At 35.2% G+C, this 21,211-nt stretch overlaps 1 protein-coding gene across 1 annotated transcript in view; it reads left to right on the top strand.

Moving 5' to 3' along the window:
* ITGBL1 (integrin subunit beta like 1) overlaps nt 1-21,211 on the top strand; it is a gene marked incomplete at its 5' end in the record, with an annotated part of 198,056 nt that overhangs the window by 159,325 nt on the left and 17,520 nt on the right. The window contains one exon of the mRNA XM_081084144.1: nt 16,989-17,105. Coding sequence (XP_080940270.1) covers nt 16,989-17,105 — 117 coding nt within the window. The remainder of the gene's footprint in view (nt 1-16,988; nt 17,106-21,211) is intronic.

The following is a 21,211-nucleotide window of genomic DNA, read 5'->3' as shown; positions in this document are numbered from 1 at the left end:
CTTTTCTGTATGTATATAAGACTTTAAAATTAATACACTACAAATAGACATCTAAGCAGGATTTTAAAGATTAAAATAATAGCCATAATTAAAATTATGATTAACATATTTTCCTCTTAATAAAAAGGCATATGCATATGAATCAAGAAAAAGATCATTTTAGTTTTAGAATCTTGTTGGCTTTTGAACATCTGCTCATTTTGGTTACTCACAGGTTTTTAATTTTTATTGAAATTCAAATGTGAAAACACATCTGTTTCGCTTATTCATATTTTATGGTGAACACTGAAATGAGACAATTGTGAACCAAGAGATCATTCAAAACAGGGCATGTGTCCTCATATTATTTATAGGGAAGAAGTACACGATAAAGTCCTTAAATATTTAATATAAAATCTCACATAAACAAGCCAGACAGACATACAACCTGTCTGTCTGGCTTGTTTATGTGAGATTTTATATTAAATATTTACTTTTTTACGTGTATATGTTAGTCTTTCTCAATTAGGATGTGAGAGGGTCCCTAAATAAATGATTGGGAAAAAATGAAAGAATGCAGAGCCTGGTTATTGTGATAATTTTGCAAGGCAACAGATGCTTACTAACTTAGTGTGGTAATCACATCGTAAGTGATATAAATGTCAAATCATTATATTGCACATCTGAAACTAATATTGTATACCAACTATACTTAAATAAAATGAAATAAATAAATAAAAATAAAGTAATGTATTTTTTTAAATATTTTAAGATATTGGCCACGTAGGTGATAATATTTCTTATGGAAATTTTATACTTGTTTAGATATCCTCCTTTCAGTTGAATGAAGAAATATTTCAATTTTTACACATCTCTGGTATAACCTTAGCACAGATCATCATCTCTAAGAACCTGTCACCTGGTTCCTCTATTACTTGTCTTGTGTACTTTTAGTTATATTTTCTCTGTACTGCTGTCAAATTTGCTTTCCTTTTTTTTAAATTTTTTTTTATTTTTTTAGTTTTATTGCTTAAAGTATTACAAAGGGTATTACATATGTCTCCTTTTTTCCCCCCGCCCTTGACATGCTTTCCATTTTTTAGCTTAAAGTGTATTAAGCCTTTAGGAAAAGTCTGGACCCCTTTCCTCCTCATGCCCTCCTAGGCTAACATTAGAACTCACTGCAGGTGTCACCTTTTCCAAAAGGCTGCTGAAGTCTCTGTTTTCTCCTTTTATCACATTCTCATAATACAGTGCTCTAATATATAAGCCTCTTTGCTCTTCCCAACAGAGTATAAGATACCTAAGGAGGAGTATTGAGAGGAAGAGAAAAACTCACAAGCATGTCAAGCTTGCTGCCCGCCGTGAGTTGACATGCTTAAAGGCATGGCGGCTCTCTTAGTTCACAGAGCTACTATTCCCAGTTTTCTCATCATGTCCTCAAATGCCCCAAAATAGTTTTGATTAAGGTAAATATAGCTGATGCCCAAACTATGGTTTTATATTTTGTCAGTTATACTAATAGCGTTAGGAGATATGCCCTTATTGTCTTTCCTTTAGAAGAAATAATAGGTTAGCTTGTTTTTCAAATGAACAAACTGGTTTGCAGATGTGTTTGTAAGGAGATGATATAAAGGTTTTTTGGACTTTCTCCCCTATACCTGATAGCAGATCCTTGGACTTTTGCATGAGACATTTCCCCAGTAACTGCCCTTGTATTTAAAGTAACTTTTCTAATATGACCCTTATTTTATTTTGAAAAGCAAGAAACACATTTATGCTAACTGATAATGTCAATTACTTATCCTTGGCATATGTCCAAAATAAAGAATAAATATAATCTAGATATGTGTTTTTGACTAAGCCAGATATTGGATGGAATCCTGGCTCTGCCTTTTACTGACTGCATCACTCTGAGTACATTACCTAAACCCTATCAGTCTATGGGCCTCATCTGCAAAACAGGGATAAAATCAGGACGTTCATCCATGGAGTCTCAGTGGAAAAGAAATCAAATGAGTACTTAGTACAATGCCAGGAAACTTGTATGGTCACAGTCACACAAAGGCAGCAGGCTGTCCTCAGCCCCCAAAGCTATATGTGGAAAACACAAAGTCACTGTCTAAGGACAATGAAATTCTCAGTGACTATCCACTCCCCTGCAAGTGATTTCTTAACACTTAAACATACCAACTTCTAGATGGGAAAAAGTGGAAGTGTTCAATTCAGAAACACATAGGATGCATGAGAAGGACATAGATATGCCAGAACTACCACTTTGGTTGATGGCATAGAATAGGTGTTTGGTTTATCGTATCTTTTATCTCATGTGAGAGGAATGGACATAGTTATTGCAAAAAGCAGTTGTTAGACATGCATATTTAAATGTAACAAAAAGCGAGGTGGCAGACAAGATAAATTTAGTCAAATTAATGCACTAATAACTTATCCTCAGAAAATGCAAACCCCTGTGGTAGTTCTCTTTCTATTCCTACAAATGTAGTTAAAGCATTGGTGTTGCAAGGAAATCAGATAACTGGAATTGAGAGCAACCTGGTATATGAGAAAAGAAGCATTGAAAATTGTATTTTTAAGTTCCTCTCTCTTCTGCTTTTTAATTAACATTTGTATATCTATAAATCCAATTTTCACTTCCCTTTCTTATGAAGCTAACTGATAGATCTTATGTCTTTACCTTCATTTAAAAGATCTACTATTATCTTTAAAATTTATTTGCTTCTCCATTGTTTAATCGGATGGTCACAACATCCCACTGATGTGCCATGTTGACTAGTGCATGAGCTGACCGGTTTGGTAACAGTTCTTGTCACAGTAGTGATGCCTTTTTCTATCAATTGCCACAAGTGAAAATTAAGATCAGCAGTTGCAAGCCTTCATATTCAGAGAATGTGATATATACTTATAGAGCAAATTGAAGTTCACCATATTAACTCTCTACTTTTTTCAATCCTCATCTCACCAAGGACATGCTTTTATTAATTTTGAGAGAAAGAGAGAGGGGGAGAGAGATGTCATGGTTGCCTCCCATACATGCCCTAACTTGGGATTCAACCCATAATCTTTTTGATGTACAGGATGACTCTCCAACCAACTGAACCACCCGCCAGGGCATTAACACCATACTTCTCAAAATGTACTTATATTCTATTTTGTTTGTAATAGTTGGCAATATTTTCCCTTCCTTTGTTAATAACTAATCTTCACCCTTATTGAATATCTTGTTTGAGAGTAGTTTAACACTTTTATTTCATCTCTAAGTCTATGTAATCTATTTTTACATCCTTCTTATTTACTTCTTTTTCTTTTTGTCAATAAAATACATCTTTGATATATATTCAGGCTCCTCATTAGTTCAAATAGTGTGAAGTTGATTAGACTGTGTCCCAGTATTGCCTCTGATGGAAAACTAGCCCAAATGCAGGAAGAACAGTGCCTAGACTTGGCCTGAACCACAATGAAGCTGTTATAGTGTTCATTGTATTTTGCATTTGAATATGGATGTAATTGCTACACTTTATTGAATTTTTTAAAATTATGTTTTCCCCAGCATAGCTTCAATTTTAATCCAAGTTGCATAAAAATTCATTATTTTGTTTTTTAATAAAATTATTAATTGTTAACATTTTACTTAATTCATTATTTAAGCTTTTAGTAAACATGCCCCCTGTCTGCTAATCTGATGTTATATTGGCCCTGGGTAAACAGTTTAATCTAACCCATACACCAAAGTCTATAACGAAAGTCTAATTCATACACCAAGGGTGTAATTCTACCTTCCTCTTCATTTGCCCATCAAACATAAACTAAAAAATAAATGTAAAGCATCTTATAATGTGTTCTTATCTCTATTCTGTTTTTTGTTGTTTGTTTTTTTATTTAAAGAAAAATTATTTTAAATGTAATAATGTTACATGCAGTAAAAATTAATATCTCAAGAAAAATGATTTTATTTTAATAAATTTTATTGATTTTTTACAGAGAGAAGGGAGAGGGATATAGAGCTAGAAACATCGATGAGAGAGAAACATCAATCAGCTGCCTCTGCACACCCTCCACTGGGGATGTGCCCACAACCAAGGTACATGCCCTTGACTGGAATCGAACCTGGGACACCTTCACTCCGCAGGCCAATGCTTTATCCACTGAGCCAAACCAGCTAGGACTCAAGAAAAATGATTTTAAATATAATAGCATTACATGCAATAAACACCAATTATTCAAGAAAAAATGATCTTAAATATAATAATATTATATTTTTTACATGTAATAAATATTTCTGTCCACATTAATATTTCAAGAAAAAAAGGATTTTAATTATAATAATATTACCAAAACTCTCTATTCTGCATTTTACTATGGGTCCCCTTTCTTTCATTTTGATTTGTTTTATTATGTATGACACCCCATTAACTAAACCTACTCAACCCATAATAGTGGTTTTCTTTATAGTTACAAAACACTTGGAGGTCAGTTTTCTTTCTGTGAAAATTGGAATTCCTATTGGAGGGTAACTTTCTCTTCCTTGGGGTTATCAATCTTCATAGACTCATCAGTTTGATTAAGATTTTAGACCCTCTCCTGTGTGCTGTCCACATGGTTGAATATTAATTGTTATCTCAGCAGATAAGAAAGCAGAGAGCAAATGATTCTCTATTAATAATCCACATTAGAACAATCCTGAATGAAGGGAGCAAGGGAAAGAGTTCCCAGGACCCTTACAATTCTTCTTATTCTTGGGTAGCACACAAGGCAAAGAAGCTTATTTGTGAGTTCCTGGGCAATTTTAAAAGAGTGGTATAGAAATTTTTTTTCCTCCTACAGATAGTCTAATTACAGATTTAAGTGATTAAATCATCACTCTCTCTTCTTGGGAATGAATGGCTAATTAGTCAAGCTCTTAGTAAATTAATGTACATTTGAAATTCTGTCAGCAGGAGGAATTCAAATGTGTGCAGCAGAGGTCAAGGCTGGTAACATATACTATCTGCTCCCTTGAAAAAAAATATTGTACTTTAGGATTAAGTCTAGCCACAGTTTAGGTCATGAAAAGGACTACTAAAAAAATGATCTCAATTAAAATGAATCCTCTTAAAAGTGCCCCTAACTAAAGTACTTATGTTGTAATTTTAGATAAAATATATTGCCTTGTTTAATCACATATGTAAAAATAGGTGTAGATAAAAGACTAGAATGAAATTCATTGCAACAGTAACAGGAATTGTCCCTGAAGCTGAGTTTAACAGGGAATTTCCTGCCTTATGCATATGTATTTTCTTTTTATTTACATTGATCCTGCATTGAGTTGTGATTATTTAGGCATTGCTTTATATAATATATTTTAAATCAGTGAAATCATAATTTAAAAAGTAAAGGCACTTAGTATTTCAATATGTGTGTGTTTATATGCAATATTTTAAAATCTTGATTTAAAATTAGGGGAGTGATTCTTAATAAGGGATAATAGAGGTATACATAAAAAATATAGTGAATGGTTGTTTTAGGAAATGGCATAAAAATGCTAATGATTTGCATAAGCACCGGATGCAAGATGCAAATGAACAGTTTAGAATTAAAAAAATTATGTAACAGACTTCAACACCATAGAACACATTTTAGATCAATCAATATCTGTTGGAACAGTACCCAGATTCTATTTTAAACATCATAATGATACTATTCAAGCCTCAAGTGGTGATTGAGTGTGTGGGCTGAGGCAGTGGCAGGCACTGTTTCTTAAAGGAGGTGAAAATGATCAGTCTTAAAGGATGAGGTGTAGACTTGCGTGGGGGTCATTTTCATGTGAGCATTTCTATGTATGTATGTCTGTGTGTGCATGAGCTCAGGTGACAGTGTTTTTGGATCTCTTGGGAAGAGGAGGGTAAACAAGATGTAAATGCAACTCAGTCTCTGGTGAGCTCAGCTGCTATTTGGATGTGCCTTCACTTTTCAGGTTTTCCCAATAGCAGCACTCTTTCACATTTTGGGCTGGAGTCTGTGCTGTGCTTTGTAGGATGTTTAACAGCATCCCTGGCCCCTCCCCATTAGATATAGTGCACCTCCAACCCATCACTACACTAAAAAGTGTCTGGGGACATTGCCAAAGTGCCCTGGGGTAAAAATATACCTGGGATGAGATACATTGCTCTATTTACTTACAAGAGGTGAACTCGCACTACTGCCCAAAGGCTCTGTAGTCCTTTCATATGCCATTTCTGACAATCAAAAAATGAGAATCAGGACCAAGGAAATAACAACAGACAATAGAAACAAATGCCTAAATGACCCAGTTATTGGGATTATTAGATACAGATATTAGAATAATAACAAATATATTCAAGAAAGAAAGTGGCAAGATGTCTAATTAGACAATAACCAGTATATAGCACAGAGCTAAAAAAAAAAAAAAAAAAAAAGTGTGTGTTTTTTCTGACTTTCACTCATGGTGGTTTGTTTCCTTATGTGTGCATGTGTTGTTTTCAGTATACGTGCTATCAAAGAGAGCACACATGTTGATCTTCAACTGTGAGCTTATACATGGTTTCTCCTAAACTTTGCAAAATCTTAAAGCTTAAATGCAGGACACTTTCCTTCAAGGAGTATTTGTATCAGTTTCTTACAGGATGTTACTGATCTTGGGTCTCTTTAAGTCCTAGTCTCAGGAGTCTCAAGTTCTATTTCTCTACTTTTATTCCTTAAGGTACCCCCAGGACCCCTTTCATGGGAGCTTATAGGAATTGCTCTTGGTCTAGCTCATAGTTTTTGTTTTTGGGTATTTGGAAAATTATATTTCTTCCCATAAGCCCAGCAATGGTATGAACACTTTATTTTATGTACAGATGTCACTTGCTCTTCATATTGCTGGAACCTAAATCCCATATAAAGTGTACTTGATTGGGGTATGTAGTTTGCAATGCTATTTCTTAAAGTGAAAATTAATTAAAACACATTTAAAATCACATTTTAACCAAAAAGTAAATAAAATTAAGTGGAGGATAAACCAAAAAGTAAATAAAATAGAAAATTAAGTGGAAGATAAACAATACACTTAGATTTGGGAGCGAATAAGTTTAGAATGTTTACTAACTACTAAAATCTAATGTTATGATTTCTCTACCCATTTTTCTTCCACAATGCTTTGGCTATTTTTTCCCTTTACATTTACATACCATTAATGGTATCTGAATACTTAGGGATGCATTCAACCTATAGATCAATTGTCGGAGAATTAACAATTTTTTTTTGTTTTTTTTTTGTTGTTGTTTTTTGTTAATCCTCACCCGAGGATATTTTTCCATTGACCTTTTAGAGAGAGTAGGAGAGAGAAAGACAGAGAGAAACATCGAAGTGAGAGAAATACATCAACTGGTTGCCTCCTGCATGCACCCCGACCAGGGCCCAGGCCAGGGAGCAGCCTGCAACCAAGGTATGTGCCCTTGACCGGAATCAAGCCCAGGACCCTTTGGTCTGCAGGCTGATGCTTTAACCACTGAATCAAACCGGGTAGGGCAACAATTTTAAGGTTCTAATTTATGAATATGGTACACCCTTCCTTCTATGCTTCCCATAAAGCAGTTGTCATTTTCTAGCAAAAAAAAATATATATATATGCAAATGAAAATTCTAGTGGAATTCATGTAACACATCATGGACTAGCAGCCAATCCTTTGGGCTCTCTGGCAATCAGATGTATTTAAGTCAAAGATAACTCAAGACAAGAGTAATCAGGGTCCTCTAACACTGCTTTTTGTGTGATGTGGAGCTTATCATTTTTTAAAGCATCTCACTTAGCCTTTTTTTGTTCTCTGTTATCACCTCATTTCATTCCCTGAATAGCTTTTGTGGTATGATGTTAACTATTGTTGCTAGGACTGACGGGATAATTTATTTCTTTTGATACATCAGGTGAACGCAAACGTCATTTCACTGCAGAGCAGATACTGCAATTTCCTGTTGCTGCAGAGAAGACACTGCTTTTCAGATAGCGGCAGGGCGTTTTTGACAATTAGCAATTACATGTGATTTTGTTTTGTTTTGTTCTTATGTTCCGTATTCACTTCTTTGATTTTATTGAAGATTTGAATGAGAGAGAGACATAAGCTCAGTTTAGCTCATAATATAAAGGCACCTAAAGAAAGCTCTGGTTCTACTTCAAACAAGTGATTATTTATCTTACATTTTCTTTTCTTTTTTTTTATTTTAATCTTCACCCAAGGGCATGCTTAGCTAGAGAGAAGAAGAGAGAGATACAGAGAGAGAGAGAGAGAAACATCAATTGGTTGCCTTCCTTAAGCTCCCAGACTGGGGAATCAAAGCCACAACCCAGGTATGAGCCCTGACCAAGAATCAAACCACCAACCTTTTGGTACACAGGGCAATGCTCAACCAATTGAGCTATTCTGGCCAGGCTATCCTACATTTTCTACGGTTAAGAAGTTGTGAATGCCTACATAAATGACCTGAATTTCAAAACCTTTATTTTCTGGCATTTTTTTTCCATTGCCAATATAGAGGATCACATGTATTTGGGTGTTATTTTTCTTTAAACACCTTCCTTTTCCCCCTGAATTGGAAGCGTATGTCCCCTCTTTCTTCATCTCTATACTACCCCTTTGATATTCTTACTAAAACAAAATGTTTTGTCTGATAGAATCCAAGGAGCACAGAGGGCCCTCATTTATTTGGCCATCAGACCGTTTTTCTAGTTAGCTAAGTTTAGCCACTGAGGTCTCCATGGTCTCTTCTAAGCATAAATATTTAATTATCTTGAAATAGTGGAAAAGATGGGCAAGTAACTTTTTTCATGTCTTCCCACAGTCTCTGATCTTTCCTATGACTTTTTACTGCTCTCTTTGGCCTTTACAAGTAATATTCATTTGTATATAATTTGAGAATATATGTATTTCCATAGATCTGGATCACTATGATCCCAGTAAGTCCCAATTACTTGAAACTGTATTTCTATGCTTAACTACCTTTACTTTGTAGTCAATGGTAGGAAGTATTTCTGTCTTGGTTTCTGTATTAATGAACATTTTGAGGATAAGTTGCTCACATGGAGTTTCAGCATCCTCTAATTTAAATGTACATATGCACCTACATCCTCGTGTATGTATACACTTACGTGTATAAACTATGTTCTTTCTACTGTTTTATGATTTGGGGGAATCAATATTGGTAAATTTAGAAACAAAGAATAATAAATAAATGATCAGTAGAAAATATTGTTTTATAGAATTTTTAATTGTAGAAAATTAGCTTGTTGATGGAAAATATGTTTGCTGTTATATGGATTTCACTGTTCAATTTTTAAAAAATGAATCTGCTAATTATTCCTGATATGAAAGAAAGCTCACACTTGCTTTAAATCAATTTAATTAACACTGCTTAAATGTGTACTAAGGAAGTGATATATTCACTCATACTTTTGAATTTCTTTAAGTAACAAAAACCAAGAATTTAAATGTGACTAAGGCCTGATTCCACCCCCAAAAAAGTTCATCTTCAAGAACTTTTTATAAAACCATTTCTCTAATTATAGCACACAGAACACTGTCTTGAACTGGTGAATAATATTTGTTTCCTGTGTCAGTCCTTTGGCATTTATCCCATAGACATAGAGTGTTTCATGGTGAATTACAGTTGCATGTATTTATTTATTATTTAGAATGGAATCATTAAAGTCCATACCAGGGATGGGTCCATGTGTGATATGATTTTTGTTTGCAGAATCCTAAAACCTTGTTTCTGAAGCAGGTACTGCCCACTGTCCAGTCAATGAGTTTACTAGGGAGGAAGAAGATTCTTATTCTAATTGATCATGGCCACTTCATGATGGGCACATTAATTAATTACTTAAGCTCCATATTTTCCATCTTAGTTCATTCATTGACTTTTTAACCCTGGTCTTGTCACTTAGTTTTTTAGTTACTTGGTAAATGAATATGATATTGCCACCTAATTGTATCGCCACCTAGTTATGATATTGCTAACTGTATTTATCTAACTTATAGTTAGAAAAAGTGAATCAAGCAATTTCAGTTTTTATTTTAGGAACTAGCTTAAGGTTGAAATAATGAGATAATCTAATTTAGAGGTCTAATAGACCTCCTCTGTGATATTTTTCTCCATATCTTAGGAAACCTTTAAGGAAAAGTGAAGCCTAGTGCTCTCATTTTCAATTTTAGACATTCTGGGGCAGACAACTGAAAATTATATTAGCACAACATTTGCTTAAATGTCTTTTTTTCTCTCACATAGTTCATGATTGATCACTTTAATCCTTTTGTACTAAGAAAGCACAAACAGAAGGATTGACATTTATCTGTGTCTTTAAAAGTCATGAGCAATTCTTCATTGGCTAGCAATTGTAATGTTGAGGTGGCTTAAATTATGTCTCACTGCCCATTTTGAAATGGAAGGTGAAAGGTGCCTCTTCTCTTTCAAATGATGGAAGATTACTTGATTCTCAAAAAAAAATATTTGAACTTGGATGAAATTGTACAGAATATTATAGTTCTCAAGTGCTTAATTCCTTCTCATAGAAATTTCAAGGGAACTTAGGATGCATTTGGCAGGAGCTTTTTCTCGTGCAATCAGGTTGCTATGGTAAACCAATTATTTTAGGCAAAGGAGGACTGTGTTAGTAAAGTGCTAATCTCTTTTCTGTTTTATGTGAGACTCTAATTACTCTCCAACTATTGAGCATGTACTGCAAGTGTGGTTTTTCCCATTTTAAAAAGTGAAAGAAAATAAGGTCATGGAGAGTGTGCCTGCTGTTACCATGCTGGCAGGCTCATTTGATCATATAGTGCTCTTCTTAAACAATCTCATTTTAGATCAGGAAATGCAGTTGTTTTTAGAGAAATGCAATGAGAAAGAAGAGGTATGAATTTTATGTGAGCAATTGAAACCCAAGCCCCCAACATGTTTTTATTATAAAAATATAAATAATATCTATAATTTATTAAATAATATTAGGTGTTAGGCCCTGTCTTGTGTACTTTATATGTATTACAATAATTAGCTTTTAAAATAATCTTATGTTATCATTATTATTTTATTCCCATCATGCAACCATGATAAAGGAGGTTTGATTTACTCTTCCAAGGAAACACATTTAACAGTGGATGTCTCGATAAAAATCTACATATATATAAATTCATAGCCCATGCTTTTAGTTATATCTGCGCCATAAACTTTATTAGTTTTCCTCTTTGCCCCATTGACGTTTAACAGACAATTTAAGACTCACTCCCAGGTCACCTTTGCCAGGGAACTTCTCTAATCCTACAGGGTGTGCATACTCATGTATTTTACCTTTATTCCCTCTACTATTAAACATTTTAAATGTCCTACTTAATTTTTTATATTCAGCATCTAGCACAATACTTAGCCCTTAGCTGATATTCAAAAGTGTTTGTAGAGTGTATGACTAGAGGGAGTGATCAAATCAATGCAGTTTTTCAAGGTTGATGAGCCTTATTCTTGAATAAGAACACATATGTGTTCTCTGTAGTGTAGTTTGAAGGAAGTTAAAATCATTTTTCCACAACTCAAATGTGAGCATAGAGGATAGAAATGATTTGTGATTGTGTGTGTGTTGTATTTTTACTTATGGCTTCTGGAGATGATTTCAGTTTTTAGCAATCATTGTTCAGGTCCACACATCTACCATGTGGTGTCTGAAAATTCCAAATATTTACTCCTTTACAAATGCCCAATGATATGACTGGTGGTAAAGAAGAGAAGATTGAATTGGTTGTTAACATTTAATGACCTATGAGTTTATCCATTTAGTCAATCAAAGGATTCTCTCTGACTGTTAATTCTTGGATTAGGATGTAGTGTCCCTTTTGCTTTTCTTTGTATCTCCCTATCTAGCATATAGTCGCTGCTAATTTGAAGGCTCTGTCCTATGGGAATAAGACATTATAAAGACGAGTTTGAAGAGAATGAGGGAAGGAGAAGACAAGTCTAAAGACTGAGAACTTTGTAATGGTTAAAACTGTGCAAAAAGAGGAATCCAAAAAGAAAAGACATAAAAAAAAGGAAAGGAGAGGGCATGTATGTGTGCATGTGAGTGCGTATGTGTGTGTGTATGTGTGTGTGTGAGAGAGAGAAAGAGAGAGAGAGAGAGAGAGAGAGAGAGAGAGAGAGAGAGAGAGAGAGAGAGAGAGTTGGAGGAGATGATTGGGGACAAAGAGAAGAAGTAGAGAAACAAGAGGAGAAAGAAAGAATGAAAGGAGGAGGAAAGGATATATAGCCTGAAAAACAAATGTTGTCACCTTCACAGTTCCATATAGTTACCCTGTACCAGTGTTAGAAAATTAATCTCTACCAGAGATAAACACCTTTTCTCAGACAATGCTTTGACATATCTCCCATTTTCATTAGCAAAGAGTCACACGACCATTCCTAACTATTAAAAAGGAAAGCAACAATAGGTATAGAAATGATTGAGGAGTGCCCCTTATTTACTCTGTGACTGCAAGAGATGACCTTTGGATCCCTTGTTTTCACATTGTGACCTCGAATAAGACACACGTTATCTCAGGCACAGAGGTTCATTTTCTCTTCTGTAAATTGTGGGGCTTTTCCTCCCTGTAAATTGACTTTTCCATCTCCAACAGTCTCCTATTTTGTGAAATAAATTATTATTTCTACTGTAATTGCACTCTAGCAGTTAATAAGAATAAAAACTAGTGAAATTCCTCAATAAATTTTCGATCTTTTAATTTATAAAAATGAAAATGAGGCAATCTACATTTTATAAAGGTATCAAGCTACTCTTTCTTTATCTCATCTTATAACTTAGTGATATTGAGTTATCTTATATATAGAATAAAATTTTTGCTTTTCCTTACTTTAGTGTTTTTGAGTTGTTGTTTTGTTTGTTTATTTGTTTGGCATGTGCCTTGCAGCATTTTGTGGGCAAAATCCAACAAACAATAAATGAGGGTTTCTTCCAAGATGTATAAGGTAAAATCTTATTAACTTAAAAGATCTCAGAAATTTTATGTATTTTAATTAAACCAGGTGACTTCTCAACAAAGCATAGTTATTTAAAATGTGTGGATTATTTTTAGGGGGTTTACTAAAAGATAAAAATAATTCACCATTGATAATAATTATCATGTATTATTTGTATTGTGAATGATCCATTTTTTGTCCTTGGTCTATTTTTCTTGTAGGTGTACATCATTTCTTATTTACATATGAGGCTTACATATAGTAATTTTTACTTATCTGTCTTATTTGTAGAAAAGTTTTGCCTCAGGTTCATTGTTTATTTTTAGTCTTGTGCTATTTGTTGATTTAAATAATTTAAATATCATATTTTATGGTTAAATTTATCAATGGTTAAATTTATGTTTCTGGTTTGTTGTCATATTTAGTTTTTCCTATCTTAGGGTTATGAAAACTCCCACCTATATTCCTGTCTAGCATTTTACGTTTTAAATTTTTACATTTAAATGTTGAATCCACTTGGAATCTATTTAGTTGTAAGGAGTTAAGTAAAGAAACTGATTAATTTTGCAACATGGCCCACCGTTATACTAGCCTTGTTTCTTGAAAAATCCATTATGCCTAGAAAAGTATATGGTGGGTTAATTTATAGCATTAGGAAGTTTTGTAAAGTAATCACACACCAAACCATGACTGAGGTGCAGAAGTAGAGTGAAGCCAGAATCCCAAGAGCAACCAACCTCTTATCTCCTGCCACATACCCCACATACCTCCCCCAAAAGATGACCATTATTCTCACTTTCATGGTAATCACCTCTACACCTGTCTTTAGTTGCCCAGCTAAGCATATATTCCTAAACACTAAGGTGTTTGGCCTTGCCTGTTTTGAAATTATATCATCTAACAATATGCATTATTTGTGGCTGGCTTCTTACACTCTACATTTTTAAGATTCAAGCATGATGTGCAACCAATGGTGCTTCCTTCATTTTAATTGTTGTAGAGTGTTCCATTTGAGAATATAATAGATATTTATCTATTCTATTATTGATAAACATTTGGGATATTTTTCCTTTGAAACTACTTGGAATAGTGTTTCTCTGGCTGGACTGGAATATCTCCTGGTACAAATATGTATGCTTTTCTCCAGGGAACGTAGCTAAGAATTGAGTTCCTAGTTTAAATATTATGCATATTGACTTTACCAGACAATGCTAAATAGTCTTCCCAAATACTCTACTAATTTATACTTTCACTAGCTGTAAAATAATATCAAACAAACACCTGCTTTGTACTTCCAAACCACTGCCAAACTTATGGTCATTTTTTGAATGCTTGTTTATCTGATTAGTTTTGGAAAGAATCTCATTGTGGTTTCAGTTTGCATTTCTCATATGCTTAAGAGGAGAGGATCTTTATATATTTCTAGTGATCATGTGAATTTTTCATTAAAAAAATATTGAAAAACTTTAACTTTTAAATAACATGACTTATTATTTCAGAATAAATTTTTATTATAAAAAAGCCAATAATTTTGCTCAAAACAATTAAGATTTTGATACTTAGAAATCATTCTACAAAATTTGTATTTGGAGTTAATACTTAGTGAAAATAAATTGGAAATTATATAGCATATCAGAAATTACAGGCACGTACCTTTTGTTTAACATTAACAATATTATCTAATCAAATTATTCACACAAAATAGGTTCTCAATAATTATTGAATTTCTTATAATAGATATTTTTGAGTAAGTGCAGCAGGACTTTAAATTTTAATCTAATACTTGTGGCAAATATAAACACATCTTAATGATTGTGAGAAATTTTAAAGTAAAAAGATCTAAATTGAGTGAGATATATTTTATTTGTTAAAATGATTATTTGCACATAGAGCTATATACTGTGCTTCTTGTAAATGTATTGACTTTTTTGTATTTTATTTGAGTATCAAATTTGAAATGTTTAAGTAAAATATATTTTGATCAAAAATCCTAGACATCTGCCTTATTTCATTACTTTTCTTTGCTAGTAGTTTGTCTCTCTGTCTCCACAGTCTGGGTGATTATTATTATTCATACATCCACTCATGGTGAGGGCTGGCATGGTTATGCACACCAGAAGGTAACTGGGGCTCAGATAATCTGGATTCTAGCACCAACACTGCCGATGTCTACTTCCCTGGCTATAGGCAAATCATTTAGCCTCAGCATGCTTGAGTTTCCTCATCTATTAAAGACATTGCAGCAAGTCGTGGATCTTCCTGACATTTTACAAAAAATAAATGTGTGCTGGTATGTTCTTCCAGGGAGAGATCTGGAGTCTACCAGTTATAGTTCTTGATAGCAAACAACAGAAACCAACTTTATGAACTGGAATGAAACAGGATTGAATTAGAAGGGGTTAGGCTCAGAATGCAATGCTGCACAATCAGCTCATGCAACACTCCAGCTAAGCAAGGCACTGCCAAGACCAGCCCCAGCTGCCACCACTTTTGAACTGGCCGCTGTGTGTCAAGCTCACTGCTCCTGTGCCCTTGAAGTCACCCTCAAAAATCAAAGCCCTGCCAAGAGTATCTGGTGTGTCCCTGTCCTGTCTGCCAGGGCATACAAAGAGGGAATCTCGTTGGGCAAGGAAAGGGACTCTGTCTTCTGCTGAACTTGGGACCGTCTCCAAGTAGAAAAATAGACAGGTTGAAGGGCAGCCAGCACAGGAGTATCTATTGCCATGTCTTTCACCAATTTCTCAAAGGGACCACGACCTCAACACTTCTGCCAGAAAAGATAATGAATCACTTCATTGGATCATCTATCATTACAGCTCTAAAATTATATGATTCTAAATACTAATTTTCCCTTCTCCCATTCTCTACCAACTTGGAATTTCTTTAACAAGATACAAATGCAGCAACAGAATGACTAACAACAGTGTGGGGTCAGTCCTGAAGCATCTCATGATCATTTCAGTGGGTGTATAATTATGATGGTTGGCTAATGACAGAGAGTAACAGATGTCTCAAAGTAGTTACCCAGCTGAAATTTTGGCAAACTAGTCCAAATTCCTCAAACAAAAGGAATTTACTCTCTTGTATAGTCTTCTGGTGCTCTGTTATGGGTATACTCAGGTGCAGCATGGCTCAATGGTTAAGTGTGCATGGATATAATTTTAACATTAATGAGCATGGATATAAATTTTGAATCTCTCCCTTATGAACTGGGTCACCATGGAAAGTAACTTGGCCTTGTTTTTTTCTTGTTTAGTAAATGATAGTGGTTATGCTAGTCAATGGGTGTTACTATGAAAACAAAATGATGGAATTTAAGAAATTACAATGTTTGACACATACTTACAGCTCAGGAAGTGATGATAAAAGTCATAATGATATTAGGGAAGTCCCCAACGCTGAACCAAACTCGTTCCAAAAAAAATGTCTACATGTTTATTTTTAAGTCAAAAATGATAAAGATTTTTAAGTCATGTGCAGTGACACATGCTCCATGTTAAAATGTGTTTAATGAACTATAAAATTGATGCAAAACAATCACTAAAATGTCATGTTGGAATGTACCAATGAACATTTTTTTCTTTATGTGGTGGATACACCCAAAAGAAAAATATTTTTAAGTGAACACATTAGGCTAAATTTCTCAATATATGTAAAGTTGATTCAGTTACATTCAATGGTACCATCAAACTAAGATGAATATGAAATACCCCGAGAGTTTAATAACTGAATTAGTCTTCAAAGATGAAAGAAACAAAAGGTGGACAGTAGTAAAGGTGAATGACTTCTGAGCCAGCAGTTGTCACTGGAATTGTCACTTCCACTCCCGACCGCCTTGGTGCTTGTGTCTGACCTTCAGCTCACCATAAGGGGTTCAGAAAAGTTGTTTGCTGAGCTAGAAATGGTCCAGCCTAGAACTGGTCCGGAGGTCTGGCTTTAATAGTGTGCTTGTTTCCTTTGAAAGCCTTCCTGGTTCTATAAATCTCCTAATGTATGTGCTCCCCCTTTGTATTTTGCAGGTAAATGTGAATGTGGCAAATGTACCTGCTACCCGCCGGGGGACCGCAGGGTGTATGGGAAGACGTGCGAGTGTGATGATCGCCGCTGTGAAGACCTCGACGGTGTAGTCTGTGGAGGTGAACAATTTAACAGCCTTCCGCTACTGCATGCCACATGCTTCACCTGCCTTCCTTATTCTACTTAACCTTTTTTTTATTGTTGAGAAGAAGATAAGCAAAAAACAATACACAATTCAACCTAAAAGCAATATACAGTTATGCTTGTAATGACCTTTATGTTCTTGGACTCTTGATTTCGGGCATGTGAAAGTACACAGTGCACTATTGAGAAAAGGTGGTTGAGACTAAACTAAATTCTATGGAGATAGTAAAAGGCTTTGCTGCCACTGAACAGTTTAAGATGATTTTTATTATTGTACTCATAAATCCTGAGGGAAGTAAGTATCACCCATAAATTTGAAAAATAAAACACACACACATAGTAAGATAACTTCCTAAGTTTAATTACAAAATCACAGGAAATACACAATATCTCAGTTCCCATGATGGCTCTGAGACCCAAATGAGAGCTTATGAAAGCAAGAAACTGCAAAGAACAAACGAGACAGATAGAAGGTGATCGGCAAAACTGAGAGTCCCAGAGACAGAAGGTTGACAGTGTCTACCTGGTCTTCATTCAGGGGAGGGGATGGGAGTCAACATTATTCTCATAGTTCAATCTTGCAAAATCTGATACTGTAGGGATGATACATGCTGATGATACCTCCTCCTAGGTTTCCAGTACAACCGAGGAGCACTGGGTATGGAATCAGACTAAAAGAATATAGCTGTATTTCTTTCTTTTTTTAAATATATTTTATTGATTTTTTTACAGAGAGGAAGGGAGAGGGATAGAGAGTTAGAAACATCAATGAGAGAGAAACATTGATCAGCTGCCTCCTGCACACCCCCTACTAGGGATGTGCCCACTACCAAAGGTACATGCCCTTGACCAGAATCGAACCTGGGACCCTTCAGTCCGCAGGCCGACGTTCTATCCACTGAGCCAAACCGGTTAGGGCTATAGCTGTATTTCTTCAAGACAGTTATCATAATGCAATTGGGCATTTTATTGGATAAAATCAACATGCAGGTACAACATAGAAAAGGCAGGGACATTATCACTACCATCTGTCTAATGTCCATGTGTATCTATCTATTATCTCTCTAACCAACTATGAAACACTTGCAAGTTGACTGAAAATTTCTTCTTTCTTTTCTTTGTGAGCCAAAGTAAAGGCCCTTTCTAAGGACTGTGGTGCCAGGTGGTTTATTTCACGCAGCCCTCACGGCAGCCACCTTCAGTAATTGTTCCTGCTTTCTTCATCTTTCAAATAGAAAAGTGAGTGAGGTTTGAGGTGTTGATGTCCCGTAGCTAAATAGCAGCAGTCCCAGGATCTGACACTGATGTTCGGCTCACAGATCTCTCCCTATACCACAGTTTCCCCCAGCATAACATTAAACTGTTTGGACTTTATCTCAATATTACTTTTAGTTGAGATTGTCCCTTCACTGGTATTAGTTACCAGAAGTATCTAGGCAGAGAGCGGTCTTTTTTATTAAGTACAGTAGGTATATTGACTCATTTAATTCTCACAACGGGGTATAGAAAGCCTGCCAGGCACCTAGAGAAGACCTTGTTATCATTGCCATTTTCTCTGGCATGCAGTGTCTACCTCACCTGGGTCTCCTTACCCAGCTGCTCTGGTGACTTGGTTGAAATGGTTGATGTTGTAGAAACCTCTTATATCTACACATCCTTTCACATTCCAGTGAGTACGTTTTTTGTTTTCCTTGTTATTGATTTCTTCATTTTTCCTCTTGATGGTTAACCCTATTGCTTGGAGAAAGAGCTCCAGGAGGGAGAGAGTGAAATATCTTCATGCTCATGTTTATCCTAAATAACACAGCTTGTCAATATCTTTTGTGACAACAATGTGTTCAGAGCTGTGACTGTCTGGTCTTCAGTTTTAGGTGGCATTGATTTCTCCTTTCTGGTCATTCTTATCACACTTGACACAGCTATCAAATCAAAGTGACTGTCACTCATCTCAGAAGTATGTTTCGTGTCTCTTACCCTGCGGTGCATCTTCTGTGGAGAAGCTTCACATGGATTCGCCCAAGCATGGAGGAGCACAATTAAGAAGACACTGGCCATTAGGGTTCCTCAAGCCACAAAACGCACTGGCAAAGTTTCTGTGTTTCTCAGTCTATCTAAAAATGCCCATTATCATAAGGAAACCTCTCTCATTATTTAGCAATATCCTATCATGTATATAGCACAAATTTAATCAAATCAGCAAATACTTACTGCATACTTATTCCACATAAAGCCCTGCATTGCTCTTTAAACATATATGCCCTTAAGTATTTTTAATCACTTGATGTCATTACCCCTGACCTATATGCTAGCATTCCTCTTGGTTCAATCTTAAGTCCATAGAAACTTGCTCTGTCTCCAACCATTCCACATAAGCGATTCTTCCTGAGTTTATTAATAATTCTAGTTGCCCAGTTCCTAGTTGATTTTTAGTTCTCATTCTACATGACCACTTTTTAGCATAGAGTTATAGTTACTCTACTCTGAAAGCCCCATGAAATGGTCTCCTCACTGGGCCTCAGAAATACCTTCCCCATCCATTTCTTCTTAGACCTCTCCCTTAACCACTTAATTTTTTATTCTTGCTCATCTCCCAGAGCTTACCAATGACTCTGTTTCCCTTAAAATGGATGTTGTTGGTTGCTGTTCTGCTTGCTATTTGTTGCCCTTGAGTAATCTCAGCCTCTTCCACTTGCATCTTTAGTTTTCAACTAATTTGGAAAGGATGGATTATGAATGAACTCTGTATGTCTGATGGGAATGCTATGCTTTTGGCTTCTGTGAGTGCCATGACTCTACAGGCATGTCCCTTGCAGAGTTTATGGAAGATATGTTAAGGAATTGTTAGAAAATATTTTAGCTCCTGTGGAGCATGAGGCTTCTTTTAAACCAGAGGAGTCTCAACATCTGTGCAACATGGATCTCATCTCTTTGCATCTGAGTTGTGTTATCTGAAGAGAAGGTGGTCCCCAGACCACCATGTTGAGTTGTCATCCTCATGAATCCTTGCAAGGATTCCCATGGAGATGAAGGCCCAATATTATCCAGCTGCCAGGATGTGGTTCCTCCCCATGTCCTTCTAAGGAGACTAAAAATACTTAATCTCCTTCAATCTAAACACAGCTGAACCTGAGAAAAGTTGCCCCTCCTGCTCCCACTGCTGCCTTGAGGGTACAAGCAGCATTTATAGAAATTCATGATTGAATAATTTGAGTGAGGGGCAGGGCAGAATCAAGGATGAATCTTGATGGCTTCAGTGATTGGATGGGTGGAAGATACTATGCTTTTATTGATCTAATTGTCTCCATTTATTGAAAAAGTGAGGGTTTTTTTTTTATAGAGATGGGGGCAATAGAGATGGACAAACTTAAATGTATTATGGTTTTGTTCATTTTACCTGACATTGTATTCCTTATCTTTGCTTCTCCTTCTAAATTACTCCTTATCATTTTCCCATTCTTCCAAATAATCTCCTTTAGAATGCCTTTCTGAAATTATTTTATACTTCCTCCATACTGCAATGCCTTCATTAAAATACCATCACATTTTATTGTAAGTTCTTTTCTTCAAGTTCTTCTATACAATTCTCATGGATATAATAAAACCTTTTTTACTCTGAAAAATTATTGTATCCTCAAACTTAGGATAAAAGTTGGTGCTTAAGAACTTTTTTGAATAAATTATAAATTAAGGAAGTCACAAGTAAATTAAGGAGTAGAGGAACACATGCAATATTGACTCCAGTTTTGGATCAGAGAATTCTTCAAGTTGGAGTTAACATTTGATGTGGGCCTAGAATAGCTAGTATTTAGAGATGTGAAAATGGGATGTGAACATTTTAGGCCTGAGGAAGCTAAACAAAGGCACAGAGGTAAAAATATTTGATATATGGAGGGAAAATATTTATTTAATTTTCTTACATCAGAGGTTTTCCTCAGCTGCTCTTGAATCCATCCTTGGAAGGATTTTTTTTCAAACTATTTACTCATTTATCATTTACAACAGATATTATTTCCTTCCATTTATTTTACATTGCTCATCTTTAGATATCAGGACATTGTGAAATATTTTTATATTAATGTTT

The sequence above is a fragment of the Myotis nattereri genome, assembly GCF_964212035.1.
Source record: "Myotis nattereri genome assembly, chromosome: 2".
Classification (NCBI taxonomy): Eukaryota; Metazoa; Chordata; class Mammalia; order Chiroptera; family Vespertilionidae; genus Myotis; species Myotis nattereri.
This window is presented reverse-complemented; position numbering and strand designations above follow the sequence as displayed.